Here is a 20954-nt window from a genome sequence, read left to right as displayed (position 1 = left end):
AACAATTACAACACTCCCTCTCCATATCTATAACAAAAAGAATTCTCATATTTCATTAAGAGTAGGATGTCATACCTCAAGTTCCAGAATTCTGCAACTTGTTTCACTGTTTCATCCTTCAACTTTGCTTTCTTCTCTTTTATTTCTGATATCTCCTTCTGTAGAACACTATTCTCATTTCCCATTGTTTTATATTTTTCCCTAAGTAGTTCATTCATCTTTTTAAGATCTACTAATGCATTATATGAATTAAGTGAGTCATGCATTTTTAATGAGCTTCCAGAATCTGGATGAAAGGAAAATGAGACAAAATAAAACACATGATACTATATTTGTTATAGACAGCTGAGCAGGGAGGTAGGGTTACTGCATACAGATAAGTAAGGTGGGTTGAGCTAATCTCAGCAGGAATGGTGTCTGTAGGGGAGCAGTCTCAGAGAGCAAACATCAGGAGAGAGAAGGTTGTGGTGGACATTTTCTACACACACTGGGAGCAGAGGAAGACACTGCCATCAGTCTGAGCCCCACTCAAGGAAGGCTGTGCCATCCCATAGGCGTGGCCATGTCAAAGGATACACATTCACTTGGGACCTCACTCGCTCCCTAAAGTACTCTATGGTATTCTCTTAATATATATGGCATAGAAAGGAAGGAAAACTGTGTGACTTTATTAAAATACTTGAAATACAGATAAGTCTGATATAATATGGAAAGCTTATATACAAAAACACCTATAAAATTTTTCTGACTAAATTAAATCCAATTCACATAAATGGAGAAGTAAACTTTGTTGAATAATCCAAAGATTCATTATTAAAATTTGAAATCTCCAAGTTCCCAGCAGGATTAATTAACAAGCCGATTGTAAAGTTCATTTGGAAGTAGAAATGTAGCTCCAGGATATATGTGTATATAGGATACTGTGTATATAGGATACTGTGTATATAGGATCTAGACTCCATTTTCACTGATGCAGAAAGGAAGGAAGGAAGGAAGGAAGGAAGGAAGGAAGGAAGGATGGATGAAGGGAAAGAAGGAACGAAGGAAAGATTACATAGGAATTTGGGGTGTCTGGAATACTGAAACCCCTGAAAAATAAGGAGGAACAGACAGCTGATTTGCATATATATTCTAATAAATTAGCATATTAAGTATTTTCGTGCTTAGACAACTCACCATCCCCTGAGATCGGGGGTTCAGATGATGGAGTTACACCAACCATAGCTCTAACTTCTTTTGTTACCTAAAAGATAGTGCAAAACATCTTCAAGATATTCATACTGCATAGTGTTTTTAAAAAAGCAATTGTCTATTTTTGTGACAAGAATATGCATCTTAGGTGCAACAGATAGATATGACTCTATAGAAAGATAAGGTAAAATAGTTAGATAAGGTCTTCAAAAACCTCAGAGAACTGCAAATACGGCATTTAAAATGTTTTTATTATTTTAAAGATTCACTGATGATGATTAGACAGGTTAACTCCTGGCAACACCCAGCCTACCTCAAAGAAGATGATGAGCACCAAAGAACCTCCTTATGGAGACAGCTTCAAATGTGGCAAACAAGCTACTGGGCAAAATGTACTCTTTCCTACCACAGTCAGAATTCTGCCTTAAAAAGAGCAAGCTTGGATGCAGACAGTCAATGGCCAAACTTGGCCAAGACAGAGTAAATAAGTGCTCAGTAGTTCCTGCCTCACAAATATGTCTGTCAGATACATTGGTCTAGAAGGCTAAAGATGGTGCTCCAACATTATAGAGAGTTTTGGGTGACTACTCACATAGCAACCTGTCTCTGTCATCTTCTCATTTGGAAAGCTACTAACCTGCACTCAGCATACTCAGGTAATCAATTTTATCCCTTCTCAAGTTTCTCACGGGGTTGAAGACCAGATAATTTAGTTTTACAGTTAAGTTTAGTTCTTTAGAATTTAAAATCCACCTATAAGTGAGTAAATACCATGGGTGTCTTTTTCAGTCTGAGTAATCTCACTTAGGATGATGATTTCTAGTTCCGTCCATTTGCCTGTACATTTCAAGATTTCCTTATTTTTAATAGCTGAGTAATACTCCATCCTGTATATGTACCACAGTTTCTTGATCCATTCTTCGCTTGAGCGACATCTGGGTTGTTTCCAGATTCTGGCTGTTACACTACTAGGCATAGCTTTCCAGGCCAGTCATTACTGTAGTTCACAGGGTTCACAGCTAAGTAAGGTTGATTATTCCACTTCTCCTTAAGAGGCTTGCATAGCATCTTTTAGCTATGCACTATGAAAGCTGGCTAGCGGGGATGAAGCTTCTGCTCGTCGCAACTTGACTTTGTCATGTTCTGTGACAAAGTAAAGCTCTATGACTGAAGAGATTGGTGTCTTTAGGAAAATGCCACCTAAAATGTCTTTAAGAACTCATCTCATCCAAGTCAGAATGTCTAAGGCCAACAAAGTAAATGCCTACACATCAATGTAGGGAAAAGGAACTTTTATTCATTGCTGGTGGGAATATTAACTGGTGAAACAACTATGTAAATCAATGTGGAAGATTCTAGAGAGTTGAAAATAGATCACCCATAAGATCTAGCTATACAGTTCTCAGGAATATGCACAAAGGCTTCACATCCTACTCTGAAGATACCTGCTCGCTTATGCTCAGTGCTGCTTGACTCACACTAGGTAGAAAATGGAAACTGCCTAAATGACCATCAGCTGAAAAATGGACATAGAAAATGTGGTGCATTTGCAAAATAGAATTTTATTTGTCTAGTAAGACAAATAACATTATGAAAGTAATAGGTAAATGGATGGAGCTAGATATAATCATTCCGAGTGGAGTAATCCAGCACAAATAGGCCAGTGTCTGGTGCTCTATATAACCTGTTGATGTTAGCTTTGAACTTCAAGTATGTGTGTTTAATTTGAAATACCCAGAGAGCTCGGGTAGCCATGGCCAGGTGCTTTTAAGGGGGAGGGCTATGAAGACATAAAGTGTTCACAAACGAATAGTAAAGGGGTAGAGCAAAGGGTAGAGTAGATCAGGGGATTTGTGGAAGAATAAATAATAATAACAACATTTTTAAAAAGACATATGGAGACTTACTACTGTAGAAGCTTCCATAGAGAGAGAGAGAGAGAAAGTTAAAAATGGAGCTACCTGATAACATGGCAACCACGCCCCTTCTAGATACCAGAAACTAACAACTTAGAAGCCTAGTACCAGGAACAGGTTTCTTCTTTTGGAGTTGTTGGCCAGTGAGTTTCCATAGAATTCCAAATATTACAGCCTATTGCCATTGTTCTTTGTTGCCTCTAGAAGTTAACAGTAATGTGGATACTTTTATCAATAACTACTTTTTAAATTTTTAATTTAAAAAAATTTATTCTCCTTATATCCCAATTGTAGCCCCCTTCCTCGTTCCCTCCCAGTCCCACCATCCTTCACTCCTCCCCCCCATTCCACTCCCTTAGTCCTCCGAGAGGGGGTGCCCTTCTCCCCTACCAACTGACCCCAGCCCTCCACTCTCATCAGGATCTGCTTCCTCTTCCTTTGTGCCATGGTAAGGAACCCCACCATGGGAGGAGTGATCAAAGTGCTAGCAACAGAGTCTGTGACAGGGACAGCCCCTGCTTCCCTTAATATGGGAACCATATGGAAACTGAGCTGCCTATCAGTTACATCTGAGTGGGGGATCTAGGTCCTCTCCATGCATGGTCCTTGTTTGGTGCGTCAGTCTCCGCTGGCCTCCCCGGGCCCAGATTTGTTGGCTCAGTTGGTCTTCTTGTGGAGCTCCCGTTCCCTCTGTGTCCTTTATCCACCCACTCATCCATAGGACTCTCTGTACTCTGCCCAAAGTTTGGCTACAAGACTCAGCTTTTGTTTTGATCCCCTGCTGGGTAAAGTCTTTCATAGGACAACGATAGTAGCCTCCCATGCTGTTCCCTCTCTTCAACTCTGCTTCCAGTGTCTATTCTATTTTCCCTTCTGAACGAGAATTAAGCATCCTCCATAGGGTCCTCGTTGTTACTTAGCTCCTTTAGGTCTGTGGATTATAATACAGTTATCCTGTATTATATGGCTAATATCTATTTATAAGTGCATATATACCATGTGTGTCCTTCTGGGTCTGGGTTACTTCACTCGAGATGATCTTTTCCAGCTCCATCCATTTGCCTGAAATTTTCATGATGTCCTTCTTTTTGATAGCTGAATAGTATTCCATTGTGTAAATGTACCAGTTTCTTTATCTATTCTTCAGTTGTTTCCAGTTTCTGGCTATTACTAATAATGCCATTATGACCATAGTTGAGCAAATACCCTTGTTGTATGGTGGAGCATCTTTCGGGTATATGCCCAGGATTGGTATAGCTGGGTCTTGAGGTAGAGCTGTTGCAATATTTCTGAGAAAGCGCCATATTGATTTCCAACATGATTGTACTAATTTGCACTCCCATCAGCAATGGAGGAATGTTCCCCTTTCTCTATATCCTTGCCAGCGTTGCTATCACTTGAATATTTTATCTTAGCTATTCTGATAGGTGTAAGATGGAATCTCAGTTGTTTTGATCTGCATTTCACTGATGGCTAAGAACATTGAGCATTTTTTTTTAAGTATTTCTTGGCCATTCAATATTCTTCCATTGAGAATTCTCTATTTGGCTCTGTACCCCATTTTTAATTGCATTAATTGGTTTGTTGGTGTTTAATTTCTTGAGTTCTTTATATATTTTGGATATTAGCCTTCTGTCAGATGTAGGGTTGGTGAAGATCTTTTCCCAGTCTGTAGGCTGTTGTTTTGTTTCATTGATGCTTTTCAGTTTCAAGACGTCCCACTTATTAATTGCTGATCTTAGAGCCTAGGCTGTTGGTGTTCCATTCAGGAAGTTGTTTCCTATGCTGATGAGTTCAAAGTTCTTCACCACTTTTTCTTCTAATAAATTTATTGTGTCTGTTTTTATGTAAAGGTGCTTGACCGTCTTAGACTTGAGTTTTGTGCAGGGTGATAAATAGGGATCTATTTGCATTGTTCTACATGTAAACATCCAGTTAGACCAGCAACATTTGTTGAAGATGCTATCTTTTTTTCCATTGTATGGTTTTGGCATGTTTGTGAAAAATCAAGCATCCGTAGATGTGTGGGTTTATTTCTGGGTCTCTGATTTGATTCCATTGATTCACCAGTATGTTTGCAGCCTATTGTCATTGCTCTTGGTTAATTTCTAGAATTTAATAGTAATATGGAAACTTTTATCAATAGCTACTTTTTCTTAAACACATTTTCAAAAAGTTTTTGACAAAAGAATTTTATATTCTCTTTACCTTTGTGTGTGTGTGTGTGTGTGTGTGACACTGGCCTGAAGCTCACTATGTACTATAGGCTGGCCCCACGCTTATGAAAATCTCCCTGCCTTGGACTTCTAAGTGTTGAGATTCCTGATGTGTATGGGTTTGGGACTTTTTATATTTCTTAACTTTATGTTTTATGATGTATTTTAACTTAGAGTTTTATAAGGTTCCACATGTCTTTTATATAACACTTTGAGTAAAAAAGTATTTTTGATTCTTTTTCCAGTACCTTATGTTTTTCCTTAGATGTTTTCTTTCGGCACCTACAAAAATCACAAATTATTATTACAAAAATGATAAATAAATAAAATAAAATAATATCTAAAAGTATTAGTTATGTATACAAAACATACTCATTTCCAACTATTCTATTTATTGATTATACATAGAAAATCATGTTATTTGCATTTTGATAGAAGCAATAAATATGATTTAATGATTTTTTTAATTTAAACTTTATAAACAGTAAAATCTATTTGAAAAATACTGCTTATTCCCTAACATGAAGGAAACAAGATAACAATGTTAAGAAGTAAATTTTCAGGATCAACTTTGCAATTGCTGTGTATTATTCTAATTACTATAAATATGTTGTACTAACTTCAGTTCTGTTAAATAGAGGACAGATTTACTATTTTATAAAGTAAAGATCTAGACAAAGAAACACCAGGTAACTTTCCCAAATGAAAGCAGTTGGTCAATTACAGATGAGAATCCATATCTCAGAACTCTCTCTGTACAGCATGTGCTGTAAAATACTATAAAGACTTTATTATTTTTCTTAATGAGATGAAAATGAAAAATATCCCTGTGCCTCATAAAGATATGAATAGGATCAATTAGCTTGTCAGAAATCATTAAGGCGAATTTACCAAGCTTTCTTGTGCTTGGAAATACAAGCTGAATTGAATGACTATATAATCCTCAAAAGCATCCTTCCTAACATCATGCAAACATTAGCTAAAAATACTAGTAAAAGAATCTAGTATAACTCCCAAATTCTCTACTACCTTTCATGGTAGAATTTTCCTACGGAATTGGCATCACTTACTTACTACACTGAGGCTTCCATAGCCACCCATTCTTTTTTTTTTAATTTAAATAATTTATTCAGATTACATCCCAATTATTATCCCCTCACTTGTACATTCCTGTTTCCCCAACACACACACCTCTTTCATCCTATTCCCCTCCTCAAGGCCTGTGACAGAAGGGGACCTCCTCCCCCACCATATGTTCACAGCCTATCAGATCTCATCCAGATAGCCTGCTTCCCTTTCCTCTGTGTGCCATCAGGCCTCCCCACCAAAGGGAAGTGATCAAATGGGGAGGTGGGTAACCAGAGTTCATGTCAGAGTCAGTCCTTGTTCCGCACACAACTGTGGAGAATGCGCTATCCATTGGCTAGATCTGAATAGGGGGATCTAGGTTTACTGCATGCAATGTCCTTGGCTAGTACAGCAGTTTGTGCAGGGCCCACTGGGTAGCGATCCATTCTTAAACTCTTCATTGTTAGCATCTCTTGTCCACATCTTAACGTCTCAACATGAATATAATGGAGTATACTCTTCCTTTGTTCTGTTCTTTCATCAAGAAAAATAATTTAATAAATAACCAGGCCTGGCCGTGCACAAGTTCTCACCCTTAGATCAAAAACTAGAGATGGCCAATGGCTGATGAGAATAGGATCCGTTTCCTCCAGGGATGAGCTCTCACAGGGACAAGAACTTATGTTGTCTAGTTACATGGCAGCAGATATATGTACACATAAGCAGTACTGAATAGTCTCAATGATTGTATGTACATGTGTATGCGTATGTAAGGTGTGCATGTACATATACCAGTAATATAATTAACAGTAACAATAATCAACAATAATAGGTCATAAATTGGAAAGACGGAAGTGACATGAGATAAAGGTAGGGTTGAGAATAGTGTAGATGCCATACTCATGTATAAAACACCTAAAAATTACATTTTAAAAAATGCTGAATTTTGCAATAGAAGTAAAAATTTTAAAATTCTGTAAATAATGTGATTAAAGCTTGAGTTTATGTAAAATGTACATGGAGTCATTGAGGAAAAATCAGCATAGCAAAATATCTTATATATGGGTGGTGATATCATTAAAAATACGCTTTGTTTCATTAACATCATTTTGCACTTATTATAGTGTAGCAAATGTCCGACTCTGTGAGCTAGATACAGGCTTCTGCTTCTGTTTTTGTTGCCCCGTTTTTATGCATGTTGCTTATGCTTTGAACAAAGTGGTATATGCTGGTTGGTTTTTGTCAAGTTGGCACGAACCAAGAGTTCTCTGGAAAGAGCCTCAATTGAAAAAAAAAATGCCTCCACTGGAGTAGCTTTAGGCAAGTCTGTGGGGCATGTTCTTATTTAATGGTTGATAATAGGACATCCCAGTTCACTGTGGATGGTGGCATCCCTAGGCTGGCAGTCCTGTGTTCAAGAGAGCAGGCTGAGCAAACCATGTGGAGCAAGCCAGCAAGCTGCACTGCTCCATGGCCGTTGTCCCAGCTCCTACCTCCAAGCTTCCGCCATGTTTGGGTTACCGTCCTGACTTACTTGGGTGATTTATAAGCCAAATAAACCCTTTTCTCCTGGAGTTGCTTTTGGTCAAGTTGCTTCACCACAGCAATAGAAACTTAACTAAGAGAAGCCTCAATTATGGCACACAGAGTTTTGTCTCTAATCTGTATAAACAGTGTTTTAGTGAATGAAGCACACTTATTCACACATTGCCTATACCATATTTTTAACAAATCTTATACATGCTATGAAGTTACATGATGCTTCTGTACCAGTTTTATTTGGAAACCATTTTATGAGAGCATCTTTTTTTTCTTCAGACTTGACAACCCTGATTACTGTCTTTTCAATAAGATTTGTAACAATATAGTTTGTATGCATTAATAAAATTATAAAATTAGACTTATGGAAATTACCCTAATTGAGAATTTGTACAGCACAATAGCAATTATCTACTACTAAATATTATAATCTTACCCATCATGCTTTTCACTCTCCTTAATAAGAAATCTCTGGTTATTAATTTCATCACATTTTCTCTGTAGAGCCAGTTCATCCATTGCAGACTCAGCAACAGACGCTGCAGCACCAGCAGAAACAGCAGCAGCAGGAAAAACAACAGCTTCATAGTGGTGTTCTTCTCTATCTGTTCCATAGCTTGCATGCATCTTTGTTTTTACTTCAACCTGCAACGAAAACACACAAGTCCATCGTCTGTCCTTACTAGCTAGAAGTTTTGTTTAAAATACTCATTTTTAGGAATGTCACACTTTGGAGCATCAGCAACAAATAAAGATTTCCCCGTTTTCTACCAAGTTATTATTATCTCACCAATTTCATTTTTTATCTTTTTTTATTCATTCAGAGATTGAACTATCAAAAAATAGATAAAGGTGCTCAAAAAATTATATGAGTCAGTTTGTCAGAACTTTTAGACTTTAGATTCAATCCTTTAGATTAAATTAGGAGAAAAAAAACTTAAGCAAGTTTACCAGAAGTTGTCATATAAAAAGTGTAGTAACTACAGTTGGCAAACTTTATGTAGAGACAAAAGCAATCTATTAACATTGCTGGAAGGTGGTAGCAATGTCTGTAATTCCAGCACTCAGGAGGCAGACGCAGGTGGATCTCTGAGTTCGAGGCCAGCCTGGTCTACAGAGTGAGTTCCAGGACAGCCAGGGCTACACAGCGAAACCATGTCTCAAAAAACAACAGCAGCAAAAATATATTAACACCAATACAAAAGAAAATTTATTATATTTTAATTCAAAGTGTGTGTGGTGATGGTGTTGCACATTTATGTGAACTATTTGCATTATGTCCAATGTTAATATATTCCACTTTCTACTAAAGATGTGATTAAAATTAATAATTATTATTAATATCTTCTATTGGGTTGAAAAGGATTATTCCTTATAAACACTAAGTGTACTTTCTGAAAGATAGTACTCTGTTACAATGGACAGCCAGAATTATTTGTTTTTTGACCTTACAATCTCCCTCCATGTAAACACTGAAGTCAGTGTCCACAAGGCACAATTAAATCTTCAACAGAATTATTCTCGAATGAAGCATTATCATTATTGAATAAAATTAAAATATTAAACCATTCCACTCATTAACATGAGCACAACTTAGTGCTCATAATTGTTCATAATTTAAACTCTTTAACCCTAAGATTCAAATTTGATTTTACCTTTTTTCTCAGGTAAGAAGATTCTAAAAATGGAAGCAGAACCATGATTCAGAATTTTTGGCTTCATGGAGCATAAAGTTTACTTATGTTATTGTAGATTCAAAGAATATCTTAAACTCACAAATGCAATTTTTTAAAAGGAAACAATTCGAAGGAGAAATTTATATGTAAGTATCTACATACCAATGACTGATTACTCTCACTGCTGTAACACCTGCTTTGCTCATCCATTGAGTACACTTCTAAGTCTGAAGTTGCTGACAAAATAATATTCGTAGTTAAAAATTATATATGTATATTTACTATATGTGGCTGAACACACATTTATAGCCACATATAATAAACAAAAATACAACTTTGCAATGTAATTTACTTCAACCCATCATACCCTCCCAATTGCAAGGAAGACAAGAAGCTTGGAGACGTCCTCTCTACACACACTTCAGACTTATCCATTAAGTGCTGACCCAAGAGATTGTTCTGCCTGTCCATTCTCTGCATTCGTCAACTTTCCTGTCATCCATTCATTACACTCTACGGTTCCTGATCTCCATGTCTCTTCTCCCTTGAACATGCTCAAAATGCAGTTGCACTTCACCTCCTGTCATGTCATTCTAAACTTAAAGTCACTGAAATTTCATGAGGCTTATAATTTCATAAAGGGTATATTTACCATGGGCTCTATTATATTCCTCTCTAAGCATCCATAAGGCAACTTTCTTTTCCTAATAAAATATATATCTCCTCTTGTCTTCAGTAAGAATTATGCTGAATGACTTATATATGACATGTACTTCTTACCTTCTTCTTCTTCTTCTTCGCTTATAATATTTTTGCTTCTTTGTCCCACAGTCATGGATAAATGATCACCAAACTCTGGTTGAAGATGTTTAAGTGTATTCTGGAAAAAAATGAATATCAATAGTGATTTGTGTGAATATTTCCTAATTAATTTGTAGCTAAAAATCTGAATGTTTTACTTTATAAGCTTGTATCCTTGAAAATGAGAGAACTATATGTTGCAAACTCAAAAGCAAACTGAATAGAGAAAATAATATATGTTGTATAGGTCAAGTTAATTTTAAATTTAATTGGATGACTATGTAAACTGACAATGGAATGAAGGAATACAAATTACAAACAGTAGTATCTATTAACTTTAGAATGCATAATTATTACTTATATCTCATAATTGAAAGACATTTAAATATACATTTGAATATATTCATTTCACTTACTTTTCTACAGCAATAAGTATCTACAGAAATTCCAGTGACTAAATTATTTTATTAACAAAAAATATATGTCATAGAATACCTCATAATATAGCAAAGGAGACTCAAAGAATAATAAGGAAACCCACTGAACACATTCCATAATAATATTTAGCTATACACAAGCTACCTTAGATTCCAAGTTCAAATTTTTACAACTAGTTAATTTTTTTCTAGTTAAATATTTTTGAAATAAATTTGGTTATGGTATACTAATTGTATAGAAAAATCTTTAACTCTAAAATATAAATTCATCTAGCCCTGTGGTGAGTTATTCACTAAAATATTAATGTAAAAATAAAATAGAATATTTACATACAACTGACTGAACATTTTCATAGGCATGACTTTGCTGCTTTTCCTTTGATTTCATTTGTAAGTCTTCTCCTGGCAAAATATAAGTATAAACCCTTAAAGAATTAAAATCATTTATATAGTATGAGTCTTTGTCAGAAAAATATTAAGTAAGTTATATACAAAAGGCAGACTCAGTAGGTCATAAATACGTTTATACTTAGGCATTTATGGATATATAATATATAGGTAAAAAAGAGAATATCAATTTGAGAAAGAGAAGAGGGAGATGTGGAAGACGTTGGAAGAGTTGGAGGGAGAAAAGGAACAAGGTGAAGTGGTTATCACTGTATCTTTTATTCCAAATATGTTAATACATATAATAAAATTAATTATACTAAAAATTAAATTTTACTTTTCTAAATTAAAACCTGCAATTAGGCTCAACTTTCAATTTGGCATTAACTGACTTATGAAACACTTATCATCAAGACATTCACTACAAATGGCTATCTCATTATTTAAATTTGCAATTCTTATATCGTTGAGTAGTCATAGTATCTCACAGTTGGGACTTTCGTGTTTGTGCTTTCTGTTTTTTCATTTTAGTGTGACCTATGCCAAACTAGATGAACGTATAATTTAAATAACAATACAATAAGCACTAACTGATCCACCATCCAACGTATGGGACAGAACACTCTCGTCCAGTACAAGTCACTGTACGGGTCTCCTTGCTGACTTCCTCCCCTGCTTCTCCTCTATCCACAATCTAACATGTGTGAGCATCATTTCCTTAAAGTGTTCTGCATGACTCTGCCATGAAGTCATGTGTCTCTGAGTAACTACGTTTGCCTTATTGTTTTTAAACTGCACCACTGGATTATCAGTGAAGGAACAGAGGCTTCACTTCGTGGTTGAGATAGTATAGAGCGCCACCCTCAGCACCTGAATATGTGTCTCCCACACATGCACATCCACACCTACCCAACATAGACACATGCAGAAGCTCAGTAGAAAAACAACACAGAATGAAATAAAGTCAGAGTGAGCGACATTTTGTACCTCAAGGCCATATCTTTTCTAAGAAACAAGCTAAGCACATCTCTTCACTTAATTACTTTCAACACTTTATGCTTCATTCTTTGAGCTTCTACATTATATATCTAGCATGATTTTACCTGTTTGTTAGGAAAGGGAGCACCTCTTTTTCAGCTCAGCATAATGCATGACGTCTGTGGTTGCAGCTTCCCCCACCTCCGCCCCCACTCCCGCCCCCGCCCCTGCCTCCAGGTAAGTGCACACTGCTCTCCTTAGGGTTATACAAATTTTTAATGACTGTTCAATTGCTTCATTATCTCTTGAGTAGTAAAGTATTATTTTACAGATCTAAGCCTTCCATCCTGGATTGCAGTAGGTTACTCAGTAGTCACTTACTGGGTTCATACTGGATTCTGGCCCTGCAGTTTAAAAGGTAACAAACTGTAACAGGAATTCACGTTCAGAGGCATAGCGGGATGTGATGCCTAAAGATAGAATTTAGGAAGGTAGAGAGGAATGATAAAATATAGTAGCAAGAAAGACAGATAGATATTAAATGATAGAAATATCAGAATCAGTGAACAAATAAACAATGCTTTGGAGGGCATTTCCAGTGATGTAACAGTGTCAAGCTGAAAACATCAAAGAAAGAAAAGCTTTGAAAGTTGATGTAAAGACCTTAAGTCAGCACACCACAGAAATATTTTCACATTCATGATTATTACTATATTAGTCGCAACAGCTAAGATGGGAAATAAGTTTCAATAACTACAAAAAAATAGATAAAAATAGGTACATGTGTCTATGGAAGTTTATTCACATGTAAAATAAAAGAAATCATGATACATGTGGAAATAAGATTAAAAATACAAATATTTTATTAAGTAAAACAAGCCAGTCATAACAAATATCATATGTATTACATTTTCTATCATACAGGAAGTCTAGATTTAATTTTACAGAAGAATATGTGGTGTGTGTGTGTGTGTGTGTGTGTGGTTTTTCATGATAGAGTTTCTCTGTGTAGCCTTGGGTGTCCTGGACTCACTTTGTAGACCAGGCTGGCCTTGAACCCACATCAACAGCCTGCCTCTGCCTCCCTGAGTGTTGGGATTAAAGGCATGTGCCACCACACCCTGTGACTTTTCATTATAATTGGTAAAATCGAATAATTTCTAAAATGGAAGAGTGAGTAGGAGTCAGATATATAAGTTGTATATATAACCTTAAATAGTTAGAAATAAATTACTAGAGTGCTTAGCATTTATTTTTCAACTGAGCTAGATCACTGTGCATGTAAAGAGAAAAGCAATAGGTGGCATGATGAGAAATTGTGAGAAATGATTTAACGGAAGAAAGCAGTGTGCAAAAAGAATGCAGTCCTGAACTCTGTGATCCACAAAGGATTAGATGCTGGCATTAGCATCATCGTATGGGATGTACAAAACCTGCATAAATGATGATGGTTGTGTATGCGTTGATGTCTTCTCTCTATGGGCATCTGTGTTGGCAGAAGACTTTGAAGATTTCTCAGAAATGTCTGGTTCATGCAAGTAACAGTCTCACCAAAAACTAATATATGGAACAGAGCTTAGTTCACTGGTAGAGAATAAGAAAAACATGTTGTGAGGAGGCGGGAAGCTAGGGACAAACAAACTTGAATAAATAAACAAGCAAGCCAACGGAGAACTGTAATCACAAAGAGACCAGAAGAAAAGCAGCCAAGGGGAGAAAGTGAGTATGCTGGGTGAGTATCTGAGTTTAGATTCGCCGCTGTCCACACTGTTGTAAAACATAATTGAATACCTTCTGTAAATAGACTGGCAACGTTACACCAGAGGGCAGACCCAGAATGCCGCATCGTATGGACACATTCTATAGACTTGACCCGTGGTGTCCAAGGAGAACTGAATTTAGCAGTATATAAATTACAACAGAAAATATATGATGTGGGCCCAGTACACAGTGTTTCCAGGCTGAATGTGAAAGTACACCTGCATTTTTAGAACAGTTGCTTTGTGTGTAACTCAAGATCACTAAAAAACCTCTATGCATGAGAAATTTTTGCCTCAGTCTGCCAAGTAGCTGATTACATGCACATGTAAATGATTTTTGAGAAAACATTATTAATATTTATTAAATGTGGATTTTAAAAATTAAACTTCGGTAAACCCTAAGAAGCACTGGGCTGCTAGAATGGGACTGTAGACATATTAATATATAAAAGTTGAAACTGAGTTGCAGCTGGCAATTACAGGCACTCTGTCTTAAACTCCCATGTTGTAGCTTGCTATGGAACAATGATGCCTAATGATATTTGAATCATTTACATAAAATGCGTCTATCAAAACTGAAGAGCGGAATAATTTCAATTCAAAGGCTGATCATACCAAATGCTCATAAGCACTTGTTAAAGGAAGCTCCTATTTCTACATTTACCTGCCATCGATGATATTTCATGCTTTATTATCAGGTCCTCAACTGGTACTGAGTCTTGCTTTTCAGTGGCAGGCTGCATGGGTTTAAAAGGAGATATTAAATGATGTTTGCATAGGTCGTATATTAGGAAGTTAATGATGCAAAATAAAATGTAAACATTATTACCTTCAGTTCAGGATGTTTATCAGGAGAGTCTGAAAAGCCAGAGACATGTAACTAATTATATATTAACATGACAAAGTCAATCAGGATTTCATACTGAATTAATGTAGAAAATCATCATCATAGTTACCACTTGGAATATTGCATTAAGTTTGGGGTTCAGTTTATTTTCACATTGCTTCTTCTGTCTAATGAGGACAGAAAAAGAATTGAAATCCAGTAGGGGAAATGGATACTACTGAGAAGTAAAGGCAGATACCATTAAGGTGTGCAAACTAACTGAAAAGACACTAGCCATACCACACTACAGAGTTTTATGGTTTTCCCATGATATAGCAATCTAGGAAGAAAATCAGTCATAAATGTTCAATGAAATGGATACATTGTCTTCAAAGAAACAATTTTCAAAATAATCATCTCACATATTTACTTGTAGACTACTAACGCATAAAACATTCCATTTTTTATGCACTTGGAGAATATTAGAAATATGTTCCATTCCTTCTAGTTTATAGGAACTTTTAGCAAACACCATGTAGAAGGTGTGTAAACCTACACTACAACATAAAGCCTACATTTTACAATTGTCACAATAAAATATAAGCCAAATAGTCAAAGGTATCTTGAAATTACTAAACGTCTACATCTGAAATCAGGAAAATGTTTAATAGCAACTTTAATATAAATAAATGAATGCTATACAGTTATTTTTCCTTAATTGCACTGGTTTCGTGTAATGTGAATCATCCTAGGTCTTTTAACATACAACAAAATTACTGAGACTCTATCTGACAAAACAATGGAAGGTGCTGCTTTCCAGTACATGGCCTTAAGTTCAAGGGAGTCCCATTCTTTCTGGCATCACACTGGTGGACTAGAGAGATGACTGGCTGAACTTCACTACTAGATTTTTTTCCCTCGATCTCAATGAAAATGTAGCAAAGCCTTCCTCATAATGCTCCCCGAGGTTTCCTCATCAACGGACCCAAGTTTTCATTCTCTATTTCTTTTGTTTTTATTTTTTTAAAGATTTTTTTTTATGTATACAGTGCTCTGCCTGCATGTACACCTGCAGGCCAGAAGCGAGCATCAGATCACATTATAGATGGTTGTGAGCTGCAATGTGGTTGCTGGGAATTGAACTCATGACCTCTGGAAGAGCAGTCAGTTCTCTTAACTGCAGAGCCATCTCTCCATTCCCATTCTCTGTTTCTATCTTTCTTCCTCTCCCATAGGTAATTCCTCATTTTCAAAATAGTCTGTAGGGCACTAAGCTTTTAATGGATTCATCTGGAAGTTTCCCCCTTCTTGTGCTCCTTTCTCCCTGGATCAAATCAGGATTGGAGACAATCGCAAAATTCTTACTTCCTTTGTTTTTAATGCATCTTGGGCTGTTGGCCACTGAAGCTTTCACCTGTTGTACTGACCCTTTAGGAAGATCACACCAACAGCATCTGCATCCACTGAGACTTCGCAAGCACACAATCCAGGAGTTGTTCGATCCGATGTGCGCTTTATACAGGGTTCCCCAAGGCCATTCACAAGGATGAGAGCCTCCTCCAGATTTGTGTAAAGTAACTTCACATATTGCGATGCAACCTAGGTGTTTGTTTGTTTGTTTGTTTCCCTAGACTCTCTCATACTGAAAACCCGTAACTATTCCTATCAACTATGAGCTGTTGGTGGCATTCCTGACCACGTCATAACTAATTCCATATTTTCATCTTGGTCTATGTGAAAATACCCTGGCAAGTAGTAGCAATTGTTCATGGCATTAACTCCTGAACATGTACAAGCGACCATAGATGTTTCTGTTTGCTTCTGTAAATGAAAAGTGGTTCTGTGTGGCCTTCCCTGTGTGCAATCCTTTAATGCCTTCCCTAAGGTGACGAGGACAAGAAGCTTGGGGGTGTTTTGCTCTGACTCCTGTCCCACCTCTCCATAACACACAGCCTTTTACTCCCGCGGCTTGTTTTCACACGGTCCGCTGTATACCCCGACCCAGCTCTCCTTGCTTTATTTCTCCGTGGCATCTACCTTCTTAAGCCTCAATCGTTCTCTTAAATGGCGCTCATTCCCTAATAGAGCTCACTTAAAACCCCAGGCATACTTAGACCTTCTCAGTAATTCTCCCAATTTAGCCTGCATTTGAAAAGAGACGGGCGGTGGTGGCGCACGCCTTTAATCCCAGCACCTGGGAGGCAGAGGCAGGAGGATCTCCCTGAGTTCGAAGCCAGCCTGGTCTACAAAGTGAGTCCAGGACAGCCAAGGATACATAGGGAAACCTTGCCTTGAAAACACAAGAAAGAAAGGAAGGAAGGAAGAAAGAAGGAAGGAAGGAAGGAAGGAAGGAAGGAAGGAAGGAAGAAAGAAAGAAAGAAAGAAAGAAAGAAGAAAGAAAGAAAGAAAAGAGACGGTATGTAAGCATTACATGGGCGGTTTCCAGCGGTGAGGAGAATTTCTCAGCCCTCTCTTATGAAACACGGTTCTTACATGTCATCTGAGCAGTTTGGCGTCTGGCTCCTCCTTGTTTTGCCTCTGCACATACCCGAACCCTCCACTTTCGTTGAAGTCGCTCCAGGATACGCTGTTAAATTTAATGTCATAATGAATCGAATAAAATTTCCCCAGTTATCCCCCACCCAAAAAATCTCAATTTGTTCTTTTAAAAGCAATAGCTTTTTTTAAGTATTAAAAAAATAATAAAAGGAAATCCTCATATATGCCCTCTCAATCAATTTTACCTTCATTGTATTTCTGACTACACAAATTGACCACAGCTGTCAGATCACATACATACATACATACATACATACATACATACATACATATGCAGCAACAATTGAATTCATGGAGTTACTAAAATAATAATAATGCCCAAAATTGAGAGAGGTATATGATAAGCAATAGCTAGAGGGAGATGTTGGGGGCAAATATGATCACAATACATTTTGAGTATTTATGAAATTCACAAGGAAAAAGTAAAAATCTATCATATTTTTAAATGACCATTGAAGACCAGAAAAGACATATCTATAGGTAAAACAGACTCAATATGTATGTTTACATAATAAAGTAATTTCATAATTCTTAAATGCCTTCCTCAAAAAAACTGAGGAATTTGTTCTGCCTGGTGCCATATGGCCGAGTCGGGCAGAGCAGACCTGAGATGACCTCTGCCCTGTGACACATGGTGAGGCAGGGCAGAACACTCCTGAAACAACCTCAGACACCCAGAGATCTCAGGAGCCACTAAGATGATCAAGTAAGCAGTATAAAGATGGAAGAGAAGGAGAAGTGCAATGTGTGGGCACAATGAAAAGAGGCAGTACTGGAGACTCGAGGGTAGTGGGGACAGCCTGATGTGAGGAGCCAGTGATGTCACCTGAGGCCATGGTGAGGTCCTGCCCCTCGTTGCTACCAAGGGCCATGCCTGAGTCTACAGCCCTGCAGCAGCCAAGAACTGTTACCACCAAAGGCCATAGAGATGTTTCTGGTCTGGTCTACTGCATGGAGCCATGTTGATGTCTGAGGGCTGTGCAAAGCTGCCCACCCCTGCCCCCACCAGCTGTAGCACTCAGGAGAGGCCCAGGAAGTGCAGTAGAGCTAGCCTTTTTCCTGGGGCTTGCAGGTGAACTGGCCTCCCGCCTTGCTGGTCGGCGTATAGCATATTCCAAGGAGGGATGCCCTCCTGCCTTGTTCCTCACCACTGGCCCACGCTCTTGCTGGCTACAGCACTCTGGAAAGCAGGCCTGGCACCTCACCTGGGTAACACAATAAAGTTTGCCTTGGTGGTGTAGACAAGGGTGAGCAGGGCAGAGGGCAAGAAAGTGGAAGGCAGGCCCAACCCCTTGCCAGCTATGGCATTGGATGCGCTAGCCAGGGCAGTACTAGAGAACAGACTGTCCAGCTCGGGTGCCATCCAGCCCCAGAGCCAGATCTGGGGCTACGATGTACCCTCTATGGACTGCTGGAGCACATGAAGGGCCTGTTCCTACACAGCCAAGGCTACAGGTTCTCCTTGACACAGAGCATCAACAGGATATCTGAGAGGAGTTCCAGTCAGGTGCCAGTATTGATGGAGCAGCAGAAGCCAGAGGCCTCCAGTCAGACCAATGACCCATTGCAGGGAACATTTGCATGCAAAGAAGCAAAGACAAAAGGGTACACTGTGGGGCACACTGTGACACAGTACAGCTTCCATAATGAGAAGTTTGTTTTTCTGTTTGTTTTCTTTTGGGGGGAGGTTGCAAGGGCAAAGGACAGATGTGAAGAGATAGGGAGATGAGGTACATGATGTGAAATTTACAAAGAATCAATAAAAATAATAATGAAGAAAATAAAGAAATAAAACACAAGATGCTGGGCATTTTAAAAACATGTATATAAGCATATTTTCATATTCCAATTGTTATAAAACATAATTACATACTTAGAATTCTAAGGACAGAAACACTTTTTGTTGTAAGAAGACATAGAAGAGGAAGAGACTATGTTGTGTGATGCTGGGTATACAGTCTCCTTTAGGGATTAAAGTCTAAAATATTTGGTGGTATTTGTTTTAAATAAGATAATAAATTAGAAAGAAAGACCTCTCTCTCATGCAAAAAACTTTTCTTAGGTTATGGTTAAATAAAAGCATGCAAATATTAGATATCATACAAAGGTGTTATTCAACCTTTCGAAAAATTATATATATTAAACTTAGAAATTATGCTAGGCTGACAAAGTGCTAGCAGAAGGTCTCTTCTAAGGTCCACGGCCTCACTAACTCTGGGAAGTCAGCTAGATTTTCAGCACCAAGCATGATTTCCCTCCTGTTGAACAGGCTTTAAATCCAATTAGACAGCTGTTGGTTGCCACCAGGACATGAGCATCACTTTTTCCCCCTTAGGGGAGTCTTGCTATGCTGCTCACTGTCATGGATGATAGGCATCATGGCTGAATAGGATGACTGGTTTCCACCTTTACTTCTTGTTCACTTGGTATCAAAAGAGTCTAGTCATGTGTGTGTGTGTGTGTGTGTGTGTATGTGTGTGTGTGTGTGCGTGTAAGAGAGAGACAGACAGACAGACCGAGACAGAGACAGAAAAGGAAAAGAAGCCATGAAAACATAATTACATATTTAGAATTCTAAGGGAGCATGAATTTGAAATGGAGCAGGGTTTTGTGTCATGTGAGGGCTTGAAGGAAGGAAAGTAAACAGGAAAGATATTTTTATAGCTTATTTTTTTTAAAATAAAAACAAATTAAAAGAAAATGCAAAGCCTCACATGCATAAAGGTGTATGACACACAAGTCTGGTGATCTGAGGTCAATCTCTGGTACTCAAAAGCAGGAAGAAAGAATGAATTTCACATAGTTGTCCTATGACCTCCCTACACATGCTCCACACATCATGTGCACAAACACAGAAAGAAAATATGATACATATGAAGTTAAGTTAAATCACTGGTTGGTACATTTTGTTGTCTACATTTCATAAGAATAAAAAAGATGGTTATTATGTGGCCGGAATGTTCTACTTTGTGACTCCTTCTTTCATCCACTATTCTCCACCTCTCTTCTTCTTCCCTTTCAACCCTCTAACAGTAGATAGGAGAAAAGTAAAGGATAGAGATGAAAGGAAAGAGATCCTGGAATAAAGTAAAGGGTCAGAAATGGAGTGGCGTTATCATTAGATTACTTCCCGCTGGCTAGGGGCATCGTGATCCTTGGGGCAAGTTTGATCCTTTCCTTCAGGATATGTTACTTCTTCTTGCTATTGATTCTTCTTTGCAAATAACTAGTTAAGAAACTGCAACCAACACCAACCAAAAACCTGAAGGACCAACATACACCACCACTCCCTCAATTGGGGCTCTAGAATTCCAAATGTCACAAAATCACAAAACCTATCTGCAGCAGGCACAATCACACCCCTGCTAGAGCATGAGGAAAATCACAGTCAGCTGCTGTGAAGCAGCCTCATATACTCACACCTGGGATCAAAACAAAAACACATTCTTCAGGTCCTCTGCTATTAAAGAAACCAAAATTCCAAAATTCTCACTATCGGTGTATTACTTCTTGCCTCCATAAGTAGGGAGGCAAGATGCTAAGATACAAATGAATAGATAGGATACAATATTCTCTGTCCACATGTCCTTCCCCATCAAC

General features: G+C 37.8%; 1 protein-coding gene across 1 annotated transcript in view; it reads right to left on the bottom strand.

The window, feature by feature from the left end:
• Positions 1-20954, bottom strand: part of POTEA (POTE ankyrin domain family member A) — a 151405-nt gene that overhangs the window by 19806 nt on the left and 110645 nt on the right. The window contains exons 50-59 of the mRNA XM_084759824.1: positions 17289-17382; positions 14799-14827; positions 14634-14706; positions 11179-11246; positions 10387-10486; positions 9769-9842; positions 8367-8575; positions 5572-5605; positions 1177-1243; positions 76-286 (exon numbers count right to left, since the gene is read on the bottom strand). Coding sequence (XP_084615950.1) covers positions 76-286; positions 1177-1243; positions 5572-5605; positions 8367-8575; positions 9769-9842; positions 10387-10486; positions 11179-11246; positions 14634-14706; positions 14799-14827; positions 17289-17382 — 959 coding nt within the window. The remainder of the gene's footprint in view (positions 1-75; positions 287-1176; positions 1244-5571; positions 5606-8366; positions 8576-9768; positions 9843-10386; positions 10487-11178; positions 11247-14633; positions 14707-14798; positions 14828-17288; positions 17383-20954) is intronic.

This window comes from Acomys minous (assembly GCF_964271855.1).
Source record: "Acomys minous genome assembly, chromosome: 15".
NCBI classification, from domain to species: Eukaryota; Metazoa; Chordata; class Mammalia; order Rodentia; family Muridae; genus Acomys; species Acomys minous.
The sequence above is the reverse complement of the archived record's forward strand: the minus strand, read 5'-3'. Positions and strand labels throughout refer to the sequence as shown.